This window comes from Poromitra crassiceps, assembly GCF_964638095.1.
Source record: "Poromitra crassiceps genome assembly, chromosome: 15".
Taxonomy (NCBI): Eukaryota; Metazoa; Chordata; class Actinopteri; order Beryciformes; family Melamphaidae; genus Poromitra; species Poromitra crassiceps.
In genome coordinates this window covers 14,251,628-14,276,206 of record NC_139634.1, presented here as the reverse complement: position 1 = coordinate 14,276,206, position 24,579 = coordinate 14,251,628, and the positions used below count along the sequence as shown (strand labels likewise).

The window sequence follows — 24,579 nt, the reverse complement described above, 5'->3', positions numbered from 1 at the left end:
TGGTTGCAGTTGTCTTACCCACTTTTTTTTTTTTTTTTTTTTATGTTTTTTTCCCGATTTTTTATCCCATTTTATCCCCCATTAGTGCTCACTTGATTTCTCAATCCTGGTTGCTACTCCATCCTCTGCCGATCTGGGGAGAGCCGAGACTGGCTCCATGCTTCCTCCGAGACATGGGCAGTCAGCCAGCCGCTTCTTTCCACCTGACAGAGGAAGCTTCACCGGTAGGACATAGCACGTGGGAGGATCACGCTATTCCAACCAGTTCCCCTCCCTCTGAACAGGCGCCCTTAACGACCAGAGGAGGAACCACATTAGCAACCAGGATATTGCATATTTTTGTGAAGGGGGTTCCTATATGAAGGAAACCCCCGGGAGGCACGGGGAGAACATGCAAACTCCACACAGAAAGGCCCTTTTGACGACCCCACCCGGGCGGTGGGCACTCGAGGACGGGCACGCATTCCTTCAGCGTTCACATCGTCCCAGGTGGGAATCGAACCCACGACCTTCGAGCTGTGAGGCGATAGTGCTTACCACTGCACCACCGTGTGCCCACTTTAGATAAAAAAAAGAAGAAGTTATGTTTTGTTAAAAAAAATATAAGTATAATGGCAGCATAAGCCACTTTCACCATTGATTCCAATGACAGTCAGCTGAGAAGTGTACCCAGGCAAGATGGCTGCCAAAGGGTGCCATTCCAGTATGGAATTCTCTATGACATCTACTGTTATAAGTGTACCTGACTGTGTGTGGGCATCTCTGTATATTGAGTCTATATGCATGTAAGCAGATAGCTTTGCATCCCAATGTCCCATACTGTGCATGCTGTGACACTTCAGTGTGTGTGTGTGTGTGTGTGTGTGTGTGTGTGTGAGAGAGAGTGTGAGAGAGTGTGTGTGTGTGAACCTGCAGGCCTCCAGAGAAGCCCCAGCAGTGTGAAACGCCTCCTCCCCTTCACCCCTCTCTTTCATGGCCCAGCCCAGATAATCCTTCATCTGTCTGACAACTGTCAAAAACCCCAAACATGATAGAATCTGCATGTTAGAGCCAAATGTTAATGGCTACAACCGAGGTGACTCACTAATTTGCCCTTTTACCCGCATTAGTTTTGCATTAGTGTGTGTTGGGTCTGGCCACCGCCGCTGCGTTCCTGCACTTCGTCAAAATGTGGCTTGAGCGAAAATGGCCCGTTCCTGTTCTCTCCGGTCTCTGCACCAGATAACCGGCCCAAGGGACCGCTCGCTCACAAACATCCCAGGGACTGGCACTGGTCCCTGGCAGGGACTGGCACTGGTCCCTGGCCCTCAGCTGAACAACCACTGGAAGAGAGGACAACCCAAGAGGAACTGGCAGCAGCTATATGAAGCCACATCAGGGATGTGGCAGAGAGGCTGCGCTCACATCGTGCTGGTTCAATAAGTGACAGCATCCGTGGAGTTGAGTGGTGGCAGGACCTTCTACTGTGCCTCATTTCCAAACGAGGCCAGATAAGAGAGGGCATGTGCACTGCTCAGGCTTCATGCAATCAAACCATGGCACATATGAGGCGGATACATGGGGGCTTGTGGTAAATTGAGCCCCATGCTTGGAGCCGGGCCTCCTCTGGTTCCAGATTGGCTAATGCTAAACATAACACGGAGACAGTGTTTACTTAGTGCTTAGCATTGGGCTCAGGTTTGGTTTGATTCTATGGATCTTTCTGTTCTCCTCTCTCTCCCTCTCTTGCTTTCTGTCTCTCTTTTTCCCTGAGTCTCTCTCTCTTTGTCTGTCTCATGTACTTTCTGAGTCTCTCGCTCACTGTTGTACACTTTCTCAGCCCCCCCCCCCCCCCCCCTCCACCAGGCGTGGCCCATGTCAAGCTAACAGGACCAGACAAGGATAATTCCCTGACTCACTCTGTGGTTTACTTTTCCCCTCTGCTTCCCCCCTCTTTCACTCTATCCCTCTGTCATCCCTCGCTCCTCTCTCATCCCTCCTGCCAGTCAACCGTGTCTCATGCTCTTCTCTTTCGACCGTTTCTACCCATCTCTTTTACCCCTCCCTTCCCCCCCCCGCTCCTCTGGCGGGAAAACCTATTCTGCCCGGTTATCTGTTTATCATGTTGCCTGTTGTTTCATTCATCTCTTCCATGCTGCATCAGTCCATCCGTCTGGCTATCTCTCTATCTCTCTAGCCATCAATCTCTCTGTCTATCCATCTATCCCTCCCTCCCTCTGCCACTCCTCTCCTCTCTCCTTCAACCTTTTCAACTCTCTCGCTCCGCCCCTCCCCATCTGTGCCAATGCCTAATTTGACTCACCCCTTCGTTTCCATTCCTTCATTCTATCCTTCCTTCCTCTCTAACCATCCCTTCCTCTTGTCGTCCTTTTTTTTTTGCTTTCACTTCGTGTGAGACATTAGCATATATTCATATTCGGGATCTAATCTTCATATCTCCATTACGGAATATCCGCATTTACGTGAAGAAGCAGAATGTCGTCGTGGAAACAGAACATAGACATGCTGCAAAGATCTGCAGCAAACAAGATCAGGTGGCAAAGTCCATTGTCCATGTGCTTTATGAGACCGTCCCTCAACCCAGGCCACCTGCTGGCAGACATCTGCGCTGCTGAAGTGTCCTTGAGCAAGTCATTGACTCCCCTCACGGCTCCAGGGCCGCTGCTCTGTACCTGACCCGGCACAATGGCCTCCCTGGAGGGGGCAAGTGGAAAGAAATGTTCCTACCAAGATCAATAAAGCATCACATTGTTATTGTAATTAAGTTGTTTGTATGCATCAGTTTATCAAAGGTCATTGTATACAGGATATGTGATTTACCCACACTGATACAATGCTTACGTATGCCAAATGATCTGCGCTTACACAGCTTTCAGCAGCTGACTTCACTGCAACAGGGGAGGAACAATGGCAATATAAAACATCAGATCGCCTTGATCACTTAATCCCTGAAGTGGTTACAGGCCAATCAAACCAAATCAATTAATCCAATCAATCAATCAAAAAATCAGCTCATTTCTCTCCCCGTCTTCTATCTTCTTTCTCCTCTTACTTTTGCTCAACCTCTCTCTCTCTCTCTCTCTCTCACCTCCCTTTTTCTCCCATCTCTCTCCTCTCTCCCTCCATTCATTAATTTCCAGTTGACATAACTACACTGACCGGTTTGATCATTTAAAGGTGCCACGGGCAGCATCAACATATCATTATCAGATTAAGTGTGATAGCTTGGTATAATCATTACTGTAAAACAAATTAAACCTTTTGATCCACACCAGTGGTATTGTTGGTGCTATATAGTGTTTATCAAAGACCACATTTCCCATAAACCCTGTTACTTCCTGTTTCAGAGGATACTGTAAACATGGATAAACATGTTGGAAAGTAATTTTTTCCATCAGCCTTATTATGAGGAAACTTTAGCAAGCTTTTAGAAAGCTTTAGTTCCATTTCTGCTGGAAGAAAAGCGTCATCTTTCGTGTTTTATTTACGTAAAGCAATACAGGAGATTTGCGGTGGCATCCGACCTGCTGGCACACAGTGTTTAACACACTATACTGTAGAGGCAGAGGCTGCCCATACTGTTGTGAATGTGGCTCTGATTTATTGATGCATGCTACACGTCACACCTTTACATGTACCTATATCTATACCATAACATACCTGTATCCGTGACTGCTGTTGACTAGTGAATGTGTTATCCACTCCTTTCTGTCATGTGCACTGTTTTCTATGCTGGCCTGGCCTTACAAACTGAATTTCCCTCGGGACAATACATGCTATTGGCTCTTGTACCTTGTATAGTTCTCTTGCATCTCTCTCCCTCTGTCTGTCTGTCTTTCTTTCTCTCTCTCTCTCTGCTTCTGGTACAGACAATATAGACAGAGAAGCAGACAGAATCAATAGGAGCCAATCACGACAAAGACGGACATGGTCTCTCTCTCTCCTTCTCGACTTGAATGTACAGTCAGACAACGATTGCCTCTTTCTTTCTTACACATTCCCCCTTTCCTTCCTTATCTCTTTTGATCCACTCTTATCTTTTGCTCTTCAATTGGTTTCTGTGTTCCTCTGTAAGGACTGACAGAATAGATTCAAGTATTGCTATATACTGCAGATGAGCACAATGAATTGAGTACATTTATAAATGGATACTGTATCTGTAAGAAATATATTTATATATTCCCTTTTATGATTACAGCCACGTGCCTTTTTTCTCTCTAGCTGATTGGGTTTGTCAGGTTTATATAATAGACCATGTAGCAATATATTCCCAGGTAATATTACCTGAAGCAATGAGGACTGAATATGGGAACAAAACTATAATGGAAAATGTTGTCTTCACGTCATGTAAATGGCCTAAATGGCCTGCATTTATATAGCGCTTTTATCCAAAGCGCTTTACAATCAGTAGATAGTCTACATTCACCCATTCATACACCAATGGCGGCAGGCTACCACGCAGGGTGCCTACACACCATCGGGAGCAAGGAGGGTTAAGTGTCTTGCCCAAGGACACAACGACAGCAGCTGGGAGGGAGCGGGGATCGAACCGCCAACCCTTGCGTCATTGGCCGACCCGCTCTACCTCCTGAGCTAAAGCCGCCCGTCATGTGAAAACCTTGTAACTCCAATTTGGGTGATTTTTTTTAACATCACTTGAAGGATTACATGATCTTCTGTCTGTTGAGAAAAATTCACTACAAATTAAAGTCATAACACTTTATACATTGTATTGTTTTTAAACTCAAAAACACATGGTGGTCATTCTGAAATCAAGGCTGTTTTTCTTAGTTACTGAAAGGTCAACATTTGGTCCAGATGTGTTTTTCACCTGACTGTGAGAACTTGTTTGCAGTTTCTTGCAGAACTCCAGCCACATATCTTGGTACAACAGCTACCAATGCATCCTATATTTTAAATACTTTATGGCAGCTCAGAAGAATACTAAGTATAGAATAAAGCTAGTGGATTATTTATATCACAATAATTTAACTGCATGAAATGGCTGCAGCAAAAAATATACAACTTCTGAATACGTTGTATCTCTGCCAGTGTTGGGGGTAACATTACAAAGTAACGCATTACTGTAACCATACAGCTCATACATGGATTTTGAAAGTTTATGCTAGCCTATTGTGTGATTATTCTTGCATTTAACACAATAACAATGTTGTATGTTGCTTCTTTGCAAGTTGTATGTTTGTTTTATTGTTGCTGTATTATTGGGCAGGTGCCTCTTGAAAAGGTTTACCTGGTTGGCTGAAAATACAACATTGACAAATCAATAAAAGGGGAGTGCCCACATAGTGTAAAATGTGTCACAAATAGCTGAAATGGTACAGTATATGTCCTACAAATAAGCACTGGAAACACTAGCATGTGCTCTGCCTGGATCACCCTTGCTGTTTCCATAACTTACCATGGAATATCCATTCCTATTAAATTGCCTCCATAGTTTATTATGTAATATCCGAGGGCTTACAGGGCCTCTCTGGCTCACTCGTACACTGAATGAGGCCTATTGTCTCTGCTGTTTGAAGTTTGACTTACGGAGAGTTTTGGTGGGTTTTTTCTCAGGGACGTAACTGTCTGCTCAGGAGCGCAAAGGAATTCTTTGTGTTTGTTTATTGAGGGAAGTGCTGGGATATGGATATGTGAGAGAGTGTGTGTGTGTGTGTGTGTGTGTGTGTGTGTGTGTGTGTGTGTGTGTGTGTGTGTGTGTGTGTGTGTGTGTGTGTGTGTGTGCGGGAGAAAGAATATGCCTGTGGTTTTGTGTGTGCACAGCCAAGTTAACACCTACTTTGTGCATCCTAAAATTAACTCTGTAATACTGGAATCTCCTGTGTGTTTACATGTGTGCTTATTCTATTCTCAAGTGCAAATAAAGCATTTTAAAGATGTGTGAGCGCGCGCGTGTGTGTGTGTGTGTGTGTGTGTGTGTGTGTGTGTGAGAGAGAGAGAGAGAGAGAGAGTATGAGCTTAATGTGCAAGTGTGATTGGGTGTGCTTTTTGTAACTTAAAATAACTTAAACCATGTTGAGTCTCAGCAAAATTTAAATTCTGTAGATTATAATGAATATAGTCACATTACAGTTCACATTACATTACAGGCAAATCCAATTTGCTGCTAAAGTCATTATCTTTTTTTTTTTTTTTTTTTTTTAACAATATACAAACAGAAGAGACGAACAGGCTCAGACACAGGAAAAGAAAAGAAAGAAGAAAAAACCCCCACCAACAATAAATACATATACTGTATATTCGGATTACACTGTGGTGCTACTAGCCACATAAGGTGTTTATGTGCTTGTAAGAGATATTATACATGGGATCACACGCAAGAGGGCCACGAGAAACCAACCAGGAGTCACCCGGCGCCCCTAACCTCATCGAGGTACGCTAGAAACGGATCCCAGACAGCCGAAAACTTCTTGAGTGAATTGGTCCTCAGGGAATCTAAGTCTCTCCATCCGTATAACAGAAGTCATGTCCGTCAACCACAATTGAAAGGAAGGTGGAGAGGGGGATTTCCATTCCTTTAGAATTAGTTTTTTGGCAACAGTTGTCCCCTGTGTTAGAGACTCTTGCACCGCTGTAGGGAAGTTCAGAGAGGACTCAGAGCAGCCGAAGATGGCAAGTTCTGTCTCCGGCTGGAGGGTTATCTTGTAGGCCCTAGAGCAGGGATACTCAACTTGCTTTGCCCGGGGGCCACTTTCGTGAAATGATAGAAGGCCAGGGGCCAGTTAATAAACAATCAATATACATTTTTCTCTAGCGGATTGTAGGTTTTTGGGGTGTCAGCCGGAGTTTAGTCTGACAATGTTGTGCACACCGGATAGTTAGTTAGGTTAAGTACATACATAAGTGCCTGGGTAGCGAGCAGACGGCGGTATTTGACAATTTAGCAGCTAAATCATAGATTATTGAAAGATATTCCATATTCCAGACTGAAATGCTATAACAGAAGTGGAGTATTGGCCAGAATGACATGAACATTTGGATACTTATTCAGCGGGTATCTTGCATGTTGCGTTCAGGTGCACTGTAAAAAATGTTTTTTTTTTTTTTTTTTTTTTTTGCAATTCCATCGCGGGCCACACAGGGGGCGCCCGCGGGCCGCATGTGGCCTGCGGGCTGCCAGTTGAGTATCGCTGCCCTAGAGTACCAGTCAAATATTTTGGTCCAGAATCCCGTCAGTGAAGGGCAGAACCAGAAGGCATGAGACAGAGTGCCCTCTGACATGTGACACCTGTCACACAGTGGTGAGACAGAAGGGAAGAACTTGTGCAACTTATGCTTGGAATAGTGAAGACGGTGAGCAACTTTAAATTTGATCAGCTGGTGTCTGCTATTGACTGAACAGAGTTGTACCACAGACAGAATCCTTTCCCATATAATATTAGATAAATCAACACTGAGTTCCCCTTGCCACGCTTGTCTAATCCTCTCAGTAGAGTCCGTATTGCAGTTGTCAAACAGACATTCAAATCTAGAGATAAGATGCTTGGAGTGAGGAGGGCTCAGCAAAACATCGAAAAAAGCATGTTAATTTGGGAGCGCTTCAAAGGTGTGAACCTTGGAACGAACATAATATCTGACTTGCAGGAATCTGAGCCAGTTCGTGTCGGGCCTAAAGTCATTGGGCCCTATTCTCCCACAGGCCTTCGGCGCTAAAACGGGCCTTAAACGCAAAAAAACGTGCCTTGCGCCTGTTTTGGGACGATATCAATATGGCTTTACGCTGCCAAATGCGCTTTAGGCCGAATGGGCGTGGCGCAGTCCCAGAATGGGCCAAAGTGGGCGTGTCGGCCTTAAATCTCGGCGTACTGCTATCTTCGCACCTGCCGTAAATTTAGCGCTTTGCGCCTTTGAAAACCAGGCCTATTCAGTGCACCAGTGCTCTTCTGCTGCCTCTCCCCTGTCACCCTTCTCTGTCTCTCTCTGAAACCAGGCCTATTCAGTGCGCCAGTGCTCTTCTGCCGCTTCTCTGTCACCCTTCTCTCTCTCTCTCTGACTCCCTCGCTCAGACAGACACAACACATAGCAGCACCCAGCTTCCCATAGGAAATAGCAGTTGTAAGTTTACTGCCTGTGAATGTCCCTGTCCCAGCATGCAATTGGGTCCTCCATTTCGCTACTAAATAGCAACCAAATGAGCCGAAATAGATATAAAAGGTAGATCTAAAATAATGTGTAATGGTAAGACAACCTGCAATTGTAGAACATTTCAATATTGGACCAAATAAAACATCGAAATGAAACACCACCCTATGTGAAACATATATGTCCTCTTGAGCCTATATATACTCTGTGTGGATTTAACGTGATTTAGATAAGTGATAGCGGAACGCGCTTCGGAAGCTTCTACTGTCATCTGCTATATACTGTGATGTCCGCTCCAATAACTTGGCCCTACTCCCCATTTAGTTTTACAATAAAAACACATTTATGCAATGACTTTACATAATGTAGGCTATATTTATGTGCATCATCCTTCCTGCAGCAGGCGAGAGAAAATGAGATCTTTCTGGACAAACTTTCACCAATCTAATAGGCTATATTTTTCTAGCTGATGCGTTTAGAACATTATTTTCACTTTGATCTTGCTATAGTGTAGCGTATTTACATGCTTGCAGTATTGAAACTGCAGTTAGATTGGTTTGAGAAGCATAATAATATGGAATAATAGCCTATAATGCAGACAGACTGGATGAAGGGAGGGGGGGGGGGGGGGGGGGGGGCAGAGCGTTTGGCTTTCGTCTGGTTTTGCGGGATCACTGGAATTGGAGCTAAAAAGGCAAGCGTGCGATTCGTTTATTGCAGTTATCCAATGAGCATGACGGTGCATAATTTTACGCTTAAAAGGCGTGGTTGTAATGGTTGAGGCTGCATCTAGCGCCAGCACGACGATATCAAGTGCGCTGGTCCATGCCCACTGATTTGAGCTGCGCCAGGCGTTCGCCCTAGAAACAGCGCCGATGCAACGATAGGGACCATGATCTTGATTGGTTTCCCAAATCTGATTTGGGAGTGTGTCCGCACTGCCATAAATCTGATTTGGGCAAGTGTTCAAGTCGGATATGTGTGTCCAGATACAATGAGCCAACATACAATGTTTCTGGCAGTGTTTGCATGTCGGATCTCGTCTCTTCAAGTCCCCGCCCCCTGCAAAAGACACTCTCAAATCTGATTTGGGTGATCAGCGCGTCCACACTGAAGTCACATCAGTCGAAAGCAGATTGGAAACTACCTCCATATGTGGTTTGGGACAAGTGACACAAATCAGACTTGAGGCGTCCAGACTCATAAAACCAATCTGGATAGAATCATTAATAGGTCATTAAAGTTCACAAATCAGATTTGGCCTCCTAGTCTGAACATGGCCTTAGTCACTATGTTCATTATAATCTACATAATTGAAAATATTGTAGCCACTACAGTGGATACAAAGAAAGTAAGTGGGGGAGCAAGTCAGCGAGCATGCATGCTTTTATCCAGTGTGTGTGTGTGTGTGTGTGTGTGTGTGTGTGTGTGTGTGTGTGTGTGTGTGTGTGTGTGTGTGTCCTACCTATAGACGGTGGTGGGTGGGTAGCTGGCGATGTCGTAGATGAGTCGTATGTGTCCCTGGTACAGTTCCAGTGCCAGAGGGTCGTGGTCTTCCTTATACAACAGGATACCATTGTCTTTGTCTGTGGCCACCTGGAGAGACACACAGGAAGTGTTGCATTAGACATGGAGGCAGTGCAGCTGGGTGATATTTCAAAATGGTAATTAATAGTCAGGACAAACACCAGTGTAGACGACAGATGTATTGTGGCTGGGTGACTGGACACATTCATCTGGGAGGAGCAGTGGCCTACATTGCCTTGGTTTGGTCAATTAAAAAAGAGCCGAGCACAGAGAAAGTGACATTGAAGTGACCAATGAAGCAACTATTTTGGGAGCGAGGGTCACATTGTGTGAGTAAAGTTAATTGTTACAACTTAAGTAAAGGTTAAACCCTAACCCCAATATGTAAAGCCATAGCATATCTCTCAAATGTTAACAAGTAAATAAGCAACCTTATTATTTCCTTCATCATCATGCATCATGCATTGCACTGTATTCTTCCCTGTATTTACTGGTAAATCTGTCTACAAGTAAGCTGATACAAAGTTGACTTTTCAAATGCAATGCAATCAGAAACGGAAATGGCAGATACAACTTTCATTTCATTTCATTATTTTCCTGGTATGAATTCTGTCATTTTGTATATTGTTTATAATTGGTCTTAATCTTTTGCTGAGGATGTAGCATCACCATAGCAGCTCTTGTTAGCAGTTGTTAAGTTGAAGTGGTGAGCTATATTGGTGGCTTTTCAAAAGTTGAAATGTGGTGAATGTGGTTCTGTGTGTGTTTTTATGCGGAGGTTGTTCAGCTTCATTACAGTCAGCTGTTGCCGGTCACTGCTGTCGGCTGCCTTAGCTTTGTAGTAATCCAGACAGCATGTAACCTGCGCTACGCTACAGTCGTTTCCAACTGTTTGAGAGTGCTGTTAGTACGCTTAGATAGGAATTACAAATATGACACTTTTTAATTCAGGTCAGTGTACACCAGCTGCAGCTAAAGAAAATAGGAGAAAGTGTCAAAAAAAAATTGAAATTGCAGCATGAGTGTCCCTAAACGAGGTCACGCACGCCTCCCTCTCTCTCACACACACACACTTAACATGTCACACTTGCTCGCCTGCTCCGCTAAGCGCTAACTAACTAGCGAGTGGAAATGGGGCCAAGGGGCCAAGCACTTAACACTCAGGCTTCAATGGAGCATAGCCAAGTCAACACCTGCTAACAAGCTGCTGGAGAGAGAGAGAGAGAGAGAGAGAAAGAGAGTAAGAGAGAGAGAAAGAGGGAGAAAGAGAGAGAGAGGGAGAAAGTGTGTGTGTGTGTGTGTGTGTGTGTGTGTGTGTGTGTGTGTGTGTGTGTGTGTGTGTGTGTGTGTGTGTGTGTGTGTGTGAGAGAGGGAGAGGGGAAAAGAGAGAGAGGGAGCAAGAGGGAGAAAGAGATAGGGAGAAAGATAGTGAGAGAGAGTGAGATAAATAAAGGGAGGAGGCAGAGACGGAACCAGGAGAGAGAGAGAGAGGGAAAGAGTGAGATAAGCAGAAAAGAGGGGGATAAAGGAAACAGAAAGACAGAAAAGGAAGAAAGTGCAGAGTGAGAGAGTGTTTTAGAGAGAGAGAGAGAGAGAGAACACAGTGATTTATGTAGTGCCTTTCATATTTTTTTCATTCTCCCTCTCTTGCCTCTGAGTCAGGGACTCTCAGTTGAGGTTTAACAGCCTGTTGGCACTGACATTGAAAGCTCCTGGCAGGAAAACAGGAGTGTGGCAACGTGCACGCACACACACACGCACACACACGCATGCGCGCACACACACACACACACACACACACACACACACACACACACACACACACACACACACACACACACACACACACACACACACACACAACAGGTGTTAAATATCAATTAGACTGGCCTCCTTTTCCTCTTTCTCTATCCATCTACTCTTTCATTCCCCAAAGCAGAGGGGAAGACGTCTATACACAGCTATGACCCTCAAGGCTATGAAACGTGTGTGTATGTATGTGTGTGTGTGTGTGTGTGTGTGGCGTCTGTGAATGAGTGTGTGCGCACCTTTTTCTATGTGTGTGTGTGTGTGTGTGAATGAGTGTGTGCGCACCTTTTTCTATGTGTGTGTGTGTGTGTGCGTGTGCGTGTGCTCAGTATGCCATGGAAACAGAGGGTGAAGCAGATGTTAGCTTTGCTTGGTCGGCACTAAGTCGTGCAACTCTATAGGCTTGATTTGAAAGACTCACGCCTCTATTTCAAGAAAGCCAAATAATGTTTTCCATGTAGCGGAGCGGAATATAGCATTCATATTTTCAGTGGTTGACATATTATACAACGTAGTGCTGTTTATTCAAAGGAAAGGAGGATAATTGGGGATTTCAAAAGTTGATTTCACAACAGGAGCTATTCTGTAAAAAACCTATGAATTTCTATTTTTCAGACTTTGTTACCGGATGTCAAGCGTTCACTGTACCTGTAATGAAATATGAGCGGAGGGGCGGAGCTTAGCGCTGGGCAGCTCCACGTACGCCTCGCGGCCCAGGAAGTGGACGGTGGCCACCTTGTGGCATTTGTTGCCGTAGAAACCGGGCAGGCAGCGGCAGACGGGCTCCCCGGCAACCACCAGGCACTGGGCGCCGTTCTGGCAATCCGATTGGTCGCAGGGGCTCGTCTGGAGCAAGATCATTGGTGGAGGGTTCTCGCAGAACAGCCCGCTGTGGAGCATAAGAAGAAGAAGGAGGAGGAGACTGAAGTCATGGAGCTTTTGCATCGATTTGTTGTTTCAGCATCCATGATTAAAAAAAGAGTTGAATGGACATCTTGTGTGTCTTCATCCTTATTTCTATTGGACATTATATTCCCCATTTGCATATTACATTTGTGATGAAAGGAGTAACAGGTAGGCCACCGTGAAATTGCACAAATCAAGATAACGGCTTTTTCTCTCTCCCATATATGACACAAGGTTAGATGTTGAAGAACACACTCGCTTGCTTGCTGTGTACCGGCTCAAAGTAGTAGGCTACGTTCTTTATTTTACACCCTTCACTGTCCGCTCCAAAAACAACTCTCTTATTTTGCGCCGTGACCGCCGGAAGTGTTAAAAGGACCCGGAAGAATTTGGCCCACTGTAAGGTCTGAACATAAGGTGAATAGGCCTATACCGGCGATCCTCAAAGTCCGGACTCCGGTCCGCATCCGGACCGAGATGCCGTCCTATCCGGACCGAGCCCTGTAACCTACAAATCATTGATAACTTACATTTTCACGGAGCGTTTCTATTTTAACCGGCACATGCTTTTCTAGTCTTTATGGTAATACTGGTTCATCTGCCAGGAAGCTCACAGACCAATGCATGCGCTGTAAATCATCACACGTGGTGCTACTCGGCCAATCAAATAAGCGAATCGTTTCTCTCTGTTGCTTCGTTCTCAGTGGTGCTGCGAGACACACGGACAGAGGAGAGTTGAGGCGAGAGATAGTAATTTCACATGGTGTGCTCAAAAGAAACCACTCTTACACGTCCATTCATTGTTCTTACGGGCAGATCAAAACCAGTATGTTTCGTGTGAAGTGCGGTGCGATCCTGACCGGTCTATGGAAGCGCCACACATGAGCAAACACACACCAGGGCACACTCACTGCCCAACGCAAGGGCATGCGAGGTTTGCATTGCAATTGCATTGATCGACAGACAAACCGACAGACAGATACGGAGCTCACTTATCTCAAGAGAAAAGGTTGTTTGTTGGCTGAGAGTGTTAAATGTGAAATGGAGTGAAGAAAAGGGGAAACGCATTTCTCTTAAATTAAAGCACTTCATTTTAAGATGCACATTTTTCCAAAGCACTCTGTTGTATGTTATTTGTAAATGCATTATTTTACTTGAAATGAGAAAAGAACATTTATTTATTATAGTAGGCTAGTTATGTAGCTATAATTAATCCAGTTAAATATGAAAACTGTAAATAAGCATTGTTGATGTTTATTTTGATTTAACAGTCAGTTGTTGACATACAGACGTACTATTAGGCTACTTCAATCATTGAGTTCAATGGCACTGAATCATAGCGCAAGCTACGTTACAATGTTCCGGACCTTTGCTTGAGGACATTTTCTCTAACTGGACCTTTTTGAATTTTAATTGAGTGCCCCTGGCCTATACCTTTCTCTCTCTCTCTCTCTCTCACTCTCTCTCTGTTCCTCCCTCTCTCTCTCTCTCTGTTCCTCCCTCTCACTCTCTCTCTGTTCTTCCCTCTCACTCCATCTCTGTCCCTAGTGATGAATTTGTTTCTTTCTGTCCCGCAACAATGGCCCATGCCAATATACTCAGTTATAATTAACCACATGGAGCTGCATCTGCTGCACACACACACACACACACACACACACACACACACACACACACACACACACACACACACACACACAAATGCACACAGCCATGTGCACAGAGTAGGTCTAGACAGTCAAGTGTCTGATAATGAAGCACCATCTGTATCTCCCCCAGTCTGGCCCTGAGTGTGAGTGTGAGTGTGAGTGTGTGTGTGTGTGTGAGTGTGTGAGTGTCACCTGAAACCCTCCTTGCAGACGCAGGTGTAGCCGTTGACAGCGTCCACACACTCCGCTCCGTGTTGACACTTATTCTCCAGACAGTCGTTATAGTCCTGCTCACAGTGTTGGCCCACATAGCCTGGTAAACACTCACACCTGGAGACGCGCAAATATGACGAGAAGATTACTGTGTGTTGTGGTCAGAGAGAGAGAGAGACAGATGTTGACAGGTTTGATGCCCTGCAACAGTACAGTATGTCCTGCTGAAGTGTCCTTGGGCAAGACACTGAGTGCCTACATGCTGGCTTAAGGCGCTCTGGATGAGGTACATTTCTATGCCCATGAAAGTCATCCTAGCTATTAAAAACATCTACCTAGATTAGGAAATTTCACTTTGAACACATGCGTGAAATGGTTTTTACAACTTGGTAAAGTTGTAAAAACTGTCTTTATGAGACCAAACCAAATTTCAATAATCACAGGAGGGTAAAACATGCTGTACTTTACTGGATGAGAGAGTCACTCAAAAATTAATTAAATTGTAAAATCTGCATGTTTATTGGAGGAAGTGTGGTGGAATATAAAATGCATGCGTTTGTGTAGCAGTGGTTCTCAACCTTTTTGAGCCGCGACCCCCAAACAACGTTAGGCTGGGCCCATTTCACTCACTCACTGCAATGTTTTTTATAGTTTATATAGCTTTATAATACATTACATCATTGGTATGGGAGATTTCATCATCAATGGAGGGGGAAAAAATATTTTTGACAATCATCCCGGGACCCTCCAAAATATCGCAACCCCCCCCCCAGGTTGAGAACCACTGGTGTAGGCCACTGAGCATGAAATTTAATTGGCGCGTGCGTGCGTGCGTGCGTGTGTATGTATGCGCGCGCGGAACTGTCACTCACCTGTAACTGCGGCCAACAGGGACACATTTGGAGTCGTGCTGGCAGGGGTCGAAACCATGGAGACAGGGGTCGAGCACCTCCTCACACAGATCACCTGGAGACACAGAGTCAATGCTGTTACATTAAGAGTAGAGGGAGAAAAACACAATGAATAGAGAGGCTGAGTGAGGAGAGGAGGTCCAGTAACAGAGAGAGAGACAGAAGGAAGGAAGAAATAAGGGGCGAGCAGAGGGCCAGGCTGACCTTTTCACAGCAAGCTTTGTCAGCTTGGAATGACGGGGAGAGAGCAAGAACGACAAGAAATAAATCCAGGGATGGGAAAAAAGATGATTTCTAAATGTGTCTGTCCTGTCTGAGGTCTCGGATAATCCTGAGGTCCCACAGGCACGCACACACACGCACGGACGCATGCGCGCGCACGCACACACAGGCAGGGGGCGAGAGAGGTTAACAGTGTGTGTAACAGCAGTAGTTATAATATGAAGGAAGAGGGGATTGAGAAAAGTCTACTGCAATTTGCCTCTTTCTCTCCCTGCTTTAATCTCATGTTTAAGCTGGACTCCCCACTCCGTCTTTCAGTTTCACATGACGCGTATGTTCTCCCCAAGCTGCACGCCTGCATCTGTTTGAAATGACATCTGCTAGACAGAGAAAATCTTTGAGCTGCAGCCAAAAGAGCAATATAAACGTACTTCAGTCAGGAACACTCTCGGCACAGATTTAACCATTTATTGCAACAAATGGAAATACAGTTATGCTTGGCGCTGATGGCTCCGCTCTCTAGATGCTCATTGGATTAAGCTGGGGATACACAGACAACTAATTGCTCTAATTTCAGCCAGGATTCACAATCGGGCAGAGTCTGTCGCAGTCTGCAGCACGAGTCTATTGGCATTTAAACAATGCAGTCATCGGCATTGTTTAAATACCAATAGACTAGCACATTCTCACAGATGTCACTAGTTTGTAAACAAGGGTGTTAAGAAAGCTTGAGAGTTGAATCATATTCCATAGAGATTTTTATTTTTTTGCTAGCAAACATTTTCTAAAAGTGGTTGTCAGATTTGTTCCAATCGTATTTTGGAATGAAACTCCCCAGTTGTAGAAACGCTACATCAGCTGTTTCGATGGCATTATGACCTAAAATATAATACACTGTGTATATATATATATATTTCTCCCTCTGGTACAGATTGGAGGTGACAGTCCTGGGTGCTGTGCTTGGAGAAAGCAGATCAACTGGCAAAGGGCCACCCTCTTACCCTGATGTGACACCTGATGATGATGTCCCGGGTCACTGCTGAGTACTGGTTCAGTGCCAGGGGAACCAGCTGTGTGTGTGTGCGTGTGTGTGTGTGTGTGTGTGCGTGTGTGTGCGTGTGTATACGTCGTACGTGTGTGCAACAGCTGTATGTGGTAAGGTGGCTGGCAGTGTGAGAGGCGTCTCATGCCAACAGCAGTAATGACATGGTTCATGTGTGTGTGTGTGTGTGTGTGTGTGTGTGTGTGTGTGTGTGTGTGTGTGTGCGCGGGCGTGTGCATGTATTGACTGGGGTCAAGTGTTAGAGGGGACCAGCTGTGCATGTGTGTGTGTGTGTGTGTGTGTGTTAGAGGACACTGTCAGTAGTTCAGTGTCTCACAGATAGAAAAACTAAACTTCCTAGTCAGCAGTTTTGGCTTCAGCTTGCTGCACTCACCAAGTCAAGCTGCCCCCCCCCTCTCTCTCTGCCTGCTTCTACCTTTTACTGCCCTCTTTCTACCATTTTTTTCATCTTCTTTCCCAGTCCCCCCTCTCTCCTCCAGTATACACCCAGTCCTCCCTCTCTCCTCCAGTATACACCCAGTCGCCCCTCTCTCCTCCAGTATACACCCAGTCCCCCCTCTCTCCTCCAGTATACACCCAGTCCCCCCTCTCTCCTCCAGTATACACCCAGTCCTCCCTCTCTCCTCCAGTATACACCCAGTCCCCCCTCTCTCCTCCAGTATACACCCAGTCCCCCCTCTCTCCTCCAGTATACACCCAGTCCTCCCTCTCTCCTCCAGTATACACCCAGTCCCCCCTCTCTCCTCCAGTATACACCCAGTCCCCCCTCTCTCCTCCAGTATACACCCAGTCCTCCCTCTCTCCTCCAGTATACACCCAGTCCCCCCTCTCTCCTCCAGTATACACCCAGTCCCCCCTCTCTCCTCCAGTATACACCCAGTCCTCCCTCTCTCCTCCAGTATACACCCAGTCCTCCCTCTCTCCTCCAGTATACACCCAGTCCCCCCTCTCTCCTCCAGTATACACCCAGTCCTCCCTCTCTCCTCCAGTATACACCCAGTCCTCCCTCTCTCCTCCAGTATACACCCAGTCCCCCCTCTCTCCTCCAGTATACACCCAGTCCTCCCTCTCTCCTCCAGTATACACCCAGTCCCCCCTCTCTCCTCCAGTATACACCCAGTCCCCCCTCTCTCCTCCAGTATACACCCAGTCCCCCCTCTCTCCTCCAGTATACACCCAGTCCCCTCTCTCCTCCAGTATACACCCAGTCCCCCCTCTCTCCTCCAGTATACACCCAGTCCCCCCCCTCTCTGTACTATGTGATTGCTCTTTCATCCTCCTCTAGGAGTAGATTCAGGTCACTGCGGTGAGGCTGCCCATTACCAACTTACCAACCAGTGAAGTGGAAAGTATGATTGTGCACGCGTGCATGCATGTGTGTGTGTGTGTGTGTGTGTGTGTGTGTGTTTAAGTTTATTTGGATCACCATTAGCTACAGCATTGCAGCAGCTATTCCTCCTGGGGTCCACAAGCCTAGATGCTATCAGGATGTTAGCAGTATGAACCCACATAGAAGTCTTTGATGCAGCCCTAGTCTGTGTGCAGGTGTACCTGTGTAGTTGGGTGGACAGATGCAGGTGTACCTGTGTAGTTGGGTGGACAGATGCAGGTGTAGTTGTTGATGCCGTCGACACAGGTAGAGTTGTTCTCACAGTCGTTGTCTTCACAGTCGTCTGGGTTTATCTCACAACGCTGGCCCTCGAAACCTGCCGGACACACACAGCTACACACATGGACGCACACACATGCACACACACAGACACACACACACACATATACAGACCGATCATTATTACATGACAGCTGGACTAGATCTCCCACATACCGTACAACCACACACACCTTATTTCCTCTTATTTCCACAGCATATTAGGGATGTTCATTTTGAAAAATTTCCAAAATCGATAATCGGTGAGAATTAACGATCAATTATCGATTATCGATTTTATTAATACTTAGAAAATTTTCAATATTTTCAATTTTTTTTTTTTTTTTTTTTTACAAAATGAATGCCTATGGCAGAAAATACGAAAGACAACGTGTTCTCCTCAATGAACTCTTTATTTCAATGTGTCTCCTCTCCAACACTGCTGTCCCCGGCGCATGCCGGTGTGAATTTCCCATGTTTAAAACAGTTTTGTTGGCACAAAGGCCCGTGCCCAGCCAGAAAACTAGAGACTATATGAAGCTCCACCTCACGTTAGTCGGCTGTGCAATGGAGTGGGGCGAGGAGTAACGAATTCCACCCAAACCTAGTCCAAAAAAAAAAAAAAAAAAAAAAAAAATTTTTTTTTTTTTTTTTTTAATAATTAAAAAATCGATCCAAATGCCACAGGATCGATTCCAATCCTTAACGATCGATTATCGATTTTCGATAATTGATGAACATCCCTACAGCATATCTATAATTATTTTTTAGAGCAGAAGTTTGAACTACGTTTCCCACTCACCCCCCTCCCTCCATATCTTTGTTGACAGTCAAATCTAAAGAAAAGCTGCCCCTCTGATATGTAAAGCTGGTTCCTTTGAGACATGTCATCTTCTCTGTCCATCTTGTTGGGAGAGGTTTCATTGAAAGAACATAAAAAAAGCCAATCTCTCTCCTGGTCTCTCTCACTGTGTGGCTGGTCTCTCTCACTGTGTGGCTGGTGTCTCTCACTGTGTGGCTGGTCTCTCTCACTGTGTGGCTGGTCTCTCTCACTGTGTGGCTGGTCTCTCTCACTGTGTGGCTGGTCTCTCTCACTGTGTGGCTGGTCTCTCTCACTGTGTGGCTGGTCTCTCTCACTGTGTGGCTGGTCTCTCACTGTGTGGCTGGTCTCTCACTGTGTGACTGGTCTCTCACTGTGTGGATGGTCTCTCTCACTGTGTGGCTGGTCTCTCTCACTGTGTGGCTGGTCTCTCTCACTGTGTGGCTGGTCTCTCACTGTGTGGCTGGTCTCTCTCACTGTGTGGCTAGTCTCTCTCACTGTGTGGCTGGTCTCTCACTGTGTGGCTGGTCTCTCTCACTGTGTGGCTGGTCTCTCTCACTGTGTGGCTGGTCTCTCTCACTGTGTGGCTGGTCTCTCTCACTGTGTGGCTGGTCTCTCACTGTGTGACTGGTCTCTCACTGTGTGGATGGTCTCTCTCACTGTGTGGCTGGTCTCTCTCACTGTGTGGCTGGTCTCTCACTGTGTGGCTGGTCTCTCTCACTGTGTGGCTAGTCTCTCTCACTGTGTGGCTGGTCTCTCACTGTGTGGCTGGTCTCTCTCACTGTGTGGCTAGTCTCTCTCACTGTGTGGCTGGTCTCTCACTGTGTGGCTGGTCTCTCTCACTGTGTGGCTGGTCTCTCACTGTGTGGCTAGTCTCTCTCACTGTGTGGCTGGTCTCTCACTGTGTGGCTGGTCTCTCTCACTGTGTGGCCGTCTACAAATGCAGAAACGCTGTTAGAAATCATCTCAAACAAAGCCCACCCGGCGCCAAAAGAGAGTGGAGACAGACTCTTTTCCTGTTTGATGCTGCTGCCGTCGGTCAGCACCACCCGCTCGGGGGGCGCTGAGGGAATTATCAAAGCCTCCAACCATCTTCAGATTGGTTTTATCTTCCTCTCTTCCCACCACCTCTTGCTCTCTCTCTCTCTCTCTCTCTCTCTCTCTCTCTAACACGCTCTACGTCTCGCACACCATCCCACCCTTTGTATCTCGGTCTGGGTAACTCCTTAAGATAGATACGCAAACTACCATTATTCCCCATAAGGCACACATTAGATTGCCTTGAAACACACACACACACACACACGCACGCACGCACACACGCACACACACACACACACACACTTTGATAAATCTGCCCACAGTCGCACTGGGCTCGCCTCCTCCACCTCTCCAGTTTTTTCTTTCCCTCTCCGTATCTTTCTTCTACGTCAGTTTGATTTGACAACACACTTAAACGAAGGCAAAATGGTTTTAACACAAACAAGTGAGTGGCAATTACCAACACCCACATCTCTCTCTCTTTTATTTATTTCTCTCTCTCTCTCTCTCTCTCTCACCTGTATCGTTTATTCCTCTCTTTTTCTCTCTTTGTCACTTTTGCTGTTTTTTCTTCTTCAATGTATCTTTCTCTCACACTTTCATTTGCGTCACAGACTCTTTCTCACACTACTTATCTCACTAAGTCTCTCTTCCCACGCCATATTTGATAGTAGTTGGTAACCCATAGCAACAGGTCACCCACAAACCGGTCTGTCTCTGCGTGGAATCTGCCAGTATCAAGGCTTTTGCAGATCAAGCCCGTATTTTTCGTCCAAAATTGTCGCCCGTTTTAAAATAAATACGACCTCATGTTGAGTCACTCACGTTTACACACTGACTCCGGAACTTCCATCCGTCATTAATGTTTTCTGAACAGAAAAAACCTTAAGAGCCCCCCCCCCCCCTGCCGATCTGGGGAGAGCCGAAACTGGCTCCATGCTTGCTCCGAGACATGGGCAGTTAGCCAGCCGCTTCTTTTCACCTGACAGAGGAAGCTTCACCGGTAGGACATAGCACGTGGGATTATCATGCTATTCCAACCAGTTCCCCTCCCTCTGAACAGGCGCCCCTAATGACCAGAGGAGGCACCACTTCAGCGACGTGGATATTACATGTTTTGGTGAGGGGTTGCTATATGAAGATTTTTTTAATGCTGCCTAAATCTGCATTATGATAGATTGCTGTGTACAGATACACTCGTCTCATCAGCCAAAATGCAGCTAATCAAAGGTCTGAAACTCTGAAATTTGCATTCACTTCCTTTAGTGAAACCACAATTTGTGTTAGAGGGCCATTTTATGAGTTGTTGGCAAGTTATTACATGATCCAGCAGTTCCTCGGTTGCAACACGGAGAGAGAGAACAGTGGAAAAGGAGAAACGTGGGAGAGAAGAGAGAGAGAGGACGTGGCACGAGGGATAGGAGAGACTTACATGTCAAAGAGATCAGGGGGACATTTCAGAAAAAGTGGATGAGAGAAAAAGTACTAGACTAGAGTAGAAGAAATAAAGTAACGTCTTGAGACAAATCAAAAGTGTTCTCTTGAGAATCAGACAGAGACACAGAAACAACGCTGACAGGGTCAAAGGGCACCGTTCCACCAATCAAATCCCAGTCCTGACATTTAAACTACATAGTTTGATAAATGGCTTCCCCTTAAGAACCGAGGCTAATTGGACTTATTGGAGAGCCACAACTGATTATATTACATGTTAAAATGTCAAAGGGGAGCACTCTCTCCCTCCTTTTCTCTTCAGCATCCCTCCTTCCTCTCTCCCTCCACTCTCTTTCTGCCTCTCTCTCTCTCCATCTCTCAAAGGGTACTAGTGCTGTACCTGTGTTGGTATTACCATTAAGGGGAGGTCTGTAAAGGGCACAGAGAGCCCTAATAGCATTAGCACGCAGGACGCTAAAGGCCAACTGCATAGCACAGCCTTTCAAAGGGCAAAGGCCTTGTTAAGGGGCTCAGGGAGGGACAAATCTGCTTAAGATATTTGAAAACAATCGCTTCAATCATAATGGTTGTACATCACGAGTCAGACACAATGGGCGATTGTGCTGGAGACACACTGATGACAAATGCAGGCAAAATCAAGGATGCAGACACACACACACACACACACACACACACACACACACACACACACACACACACACACACACACACACACACACACACACACACACACATCCAAAGTGTTCCAAAGAGTGTGAGATATTGTCTGATAAGTCAACTGCAAACCTTTGAGGATGGAATCAGCCATACTCATTGAGGTGGCAATTTATTTCCCCCACAATGTATACAGTATACATCATTATTTGCAATGAATCCCTATTTGCATCCTTACACAAAACCAGTTGTGAACCACAGATGTGAACAGTAACAAGTTTGAAATGTCTCCTTGATTGGTTGAAGTTAGAGAGGGCAGGAGGACTTGACGAGCAGCCCAAATGGGGGTTCTTCCTTTAGAATGGCTCGTTAACTTCCTTGCTACCCCCGCTATCCCCCTCCCCCCTCGCCTCACTCTCTCACACACACACACACACACACACACACACACACACACACACACACACACACACACACACACACACACACACACACCCCTACAAGAAGGGAAACGCATAAGGTCAAACTAAGTTGTTATCTTGGGTAATGCATTGACCAGTGAACGAAGACTGTCCAGTCTAATCATGTTGTCTGTATTTCTGGAGGCGGAGTCAAGTGAATTTTCCTTTTAGATGAGAAATACAGGCTGCCATTTTAAACTGTCTGTACTAATGGAGAGAGGGGCAGCAGGTTAGAAAGACCAGTGAGATTTGACCCACAGCCTAAGTGAATTCCCAAAGGACTAATGACTCCTCCCCCTTAGCGTTTTATTCTTCTGAATCTCCTACACACACTACAGTATCAAACTGAATGGCTGTATTTCAGGTTAGAGAACAATAATACGGGTTGTATTGGAGACACAAATGTTGGAAAAACTATGGCATACATTAACCAAAAATTACACGGATTGGGAATATGACAATTACAATTGACATACAGTAATTCTGTGAAAATGACCATGGTGAATATATTTTACCTGAAGTGGTCTTCAAATCCAGGCTGTATGTGGCAGGTTCCTCCATTAGAGCAGGGGAAACTAATACAGGCATTGATGGGTATTTCACAGTTCTGACCCTGAGGGAGAACAGGAGAGAGGAGGAGAGGAGAAGAGGAGAGAGGGAGAGGAGAGCAGGTGAGAGGAGGAGAGGAGAGAGGGAGAGAGGGAGAGGAGAAGAAGAGAGCAGGAGAGAGGAGGAGAGGAGAGAGGGAGAGGAGGAGAGGAGAGGATGGGTGAAGGAGAGGAGAGAACAAGACAAGAAAGTCAATATTTGAGTATGTTCCAATATATTTCTGCCTTACAGAGATTTTGCTATTCACACATTGAGACCTAAGGTCTAAGGAAACGTTTATAGTACAGTACAGTATAAACGTTTCCTTAGACCTTAGGAATAGTATAAACTTGATACTATTCCACTTTTTACACACAGCCAGCGCCTCTTTTACATCAAAGTGAATGCGGAGTAGCTGCAAAACAGACAGAGAGCGGCCACTTCAGCCAACGTCTTTTGAAGCCTCCTTCACATGATGAAGCGTTCTGCACTTTTCTCAACGCGACGTAGAGCGGAGCGCAAATCTGCAGGACGAGGCGAGCAGCAACAGCGTGAACACCGGCTGTCTTATTTTCCTCCTCTGATTGGTTGCGCTCACCATGAAAGGTCAGCGACAAGTAGGTCAGCGTTGAGATCTTTTGAACTCTGGGCGCAGCGCAAAAGTGTCCAAATCGAGCTGCGACCTAGTTGAGCAGCAACGCTCTTCCCCCATAGGAAAACAATGGGACAGCCGGGCACAGAGCTGTTTTACCACGGCTCATTGTAGGGGTCGTGTGTAAGGGGGCTTTAGGCGCGATGAAAAGTCAAGTTGAGAGCTGTTCGACATGGACTGCTTTTTTGTAATGCCTCCCCCAGACCTGACGAGAATTTGCCCGATTGTGGCCAAGATTCCCCCCTCCCGACTATCTCGGGGGTGCTTGCGATTTGAGCCTCGTCGGGACCGATAATCTGCCCAAATGATCCTGTAGTGTGTGTGTGTGTGTGTGTGTGTGTGTGTGTGTGTGTGTGTGTGGGGTTCAAAGACTGCTGTTGACTTGTCGGGCTCTTCCCGATTGTGAATCGGGCATATCAAACATGTTTGATATTTACAACTCGACAGGCGATCTTGCGCAGAGAAGCTTCGTGGGAGCTGGCCCCTCCTCCCAGCAGCAGCGTCTCTCCCCTCCTCAGCTTCACTCCGAGGAGGAACGGTTCAACGGCTGTTAGATTTCCGCCTATCTTGTCCAACTCCTAAATGCAAAAAATAACCACTGACCCTCGTATCTCTATCTCCCCGCACATTTTTTTTTTGACAGACAACCGCTTGCTCACACCTCTTTTCAAAGAATCGCTCCGCTCCTCCAGACCTCCACTCCACCCACACGGAGCCCTGGCTGTCTGTTTTCCCCGCCGGTGGAGGAGGCTGCTCACCCGGCACAGGCTGACTGTCAAGTCACCGCTACACTGAAGAGAGTTTCTGCCAGATCCTAAGTCCCAAGTGACCATCTCCAGCGTCATCGTCAAGTGTGT

The 24,579-nt window shown here is 46.0% G+C and overlaps 2 protein-coding genes across 2 annotated transcripts in view; both read right to left on the bottom strand.

The window, feature by feature from the left end:
- LOC310790632 (histone H3.2) overlaps window positions 1-24,579 on the bottom strand; it is a gene marked incomplete at its 3' end in the record, with an annotated part of 494,832 nt that overhangs the window by 74,258 nt on the left and 395,995 nt on the right. The window lies entirely within an intron of this gene.
- Window positions 1-24,579, bottom strand: part of slit3 (slit homolog 3) — a gene marked incomplete at its 5' end in the record, with an annotated part of 417,236 nt that overhangs the window by 11,096 nt on the left and 381,561 nt on the right. The window contains 6 exons of the mRNA XM_083652464.1: window positions 9,569-9,699; window positions 12,088-12,328; window positions 14,187-14,324; window positions 15,080-15,173; window positions 17,987-18,126; window positions 22,998-23,095. Of these exons, the coding sequence (XP_083508590.1) occupies window positions 9,569-9,699; window positions 12,088-12,328; window positions 14,187-14,324; window positions 15,080-15,173; window positions 17,987-18,126; window positions 22,998-23,095 (842 nt within the window). The remainder of the gene's footprint in view (window positions 1-9,568; window positions 9,700-12,087; window positions 12,329-14,186; window positions 14,325-15,079; window positions 15,174-17,986; window positions 18,127-22,997; window positions 23,096-24,579) is intronic.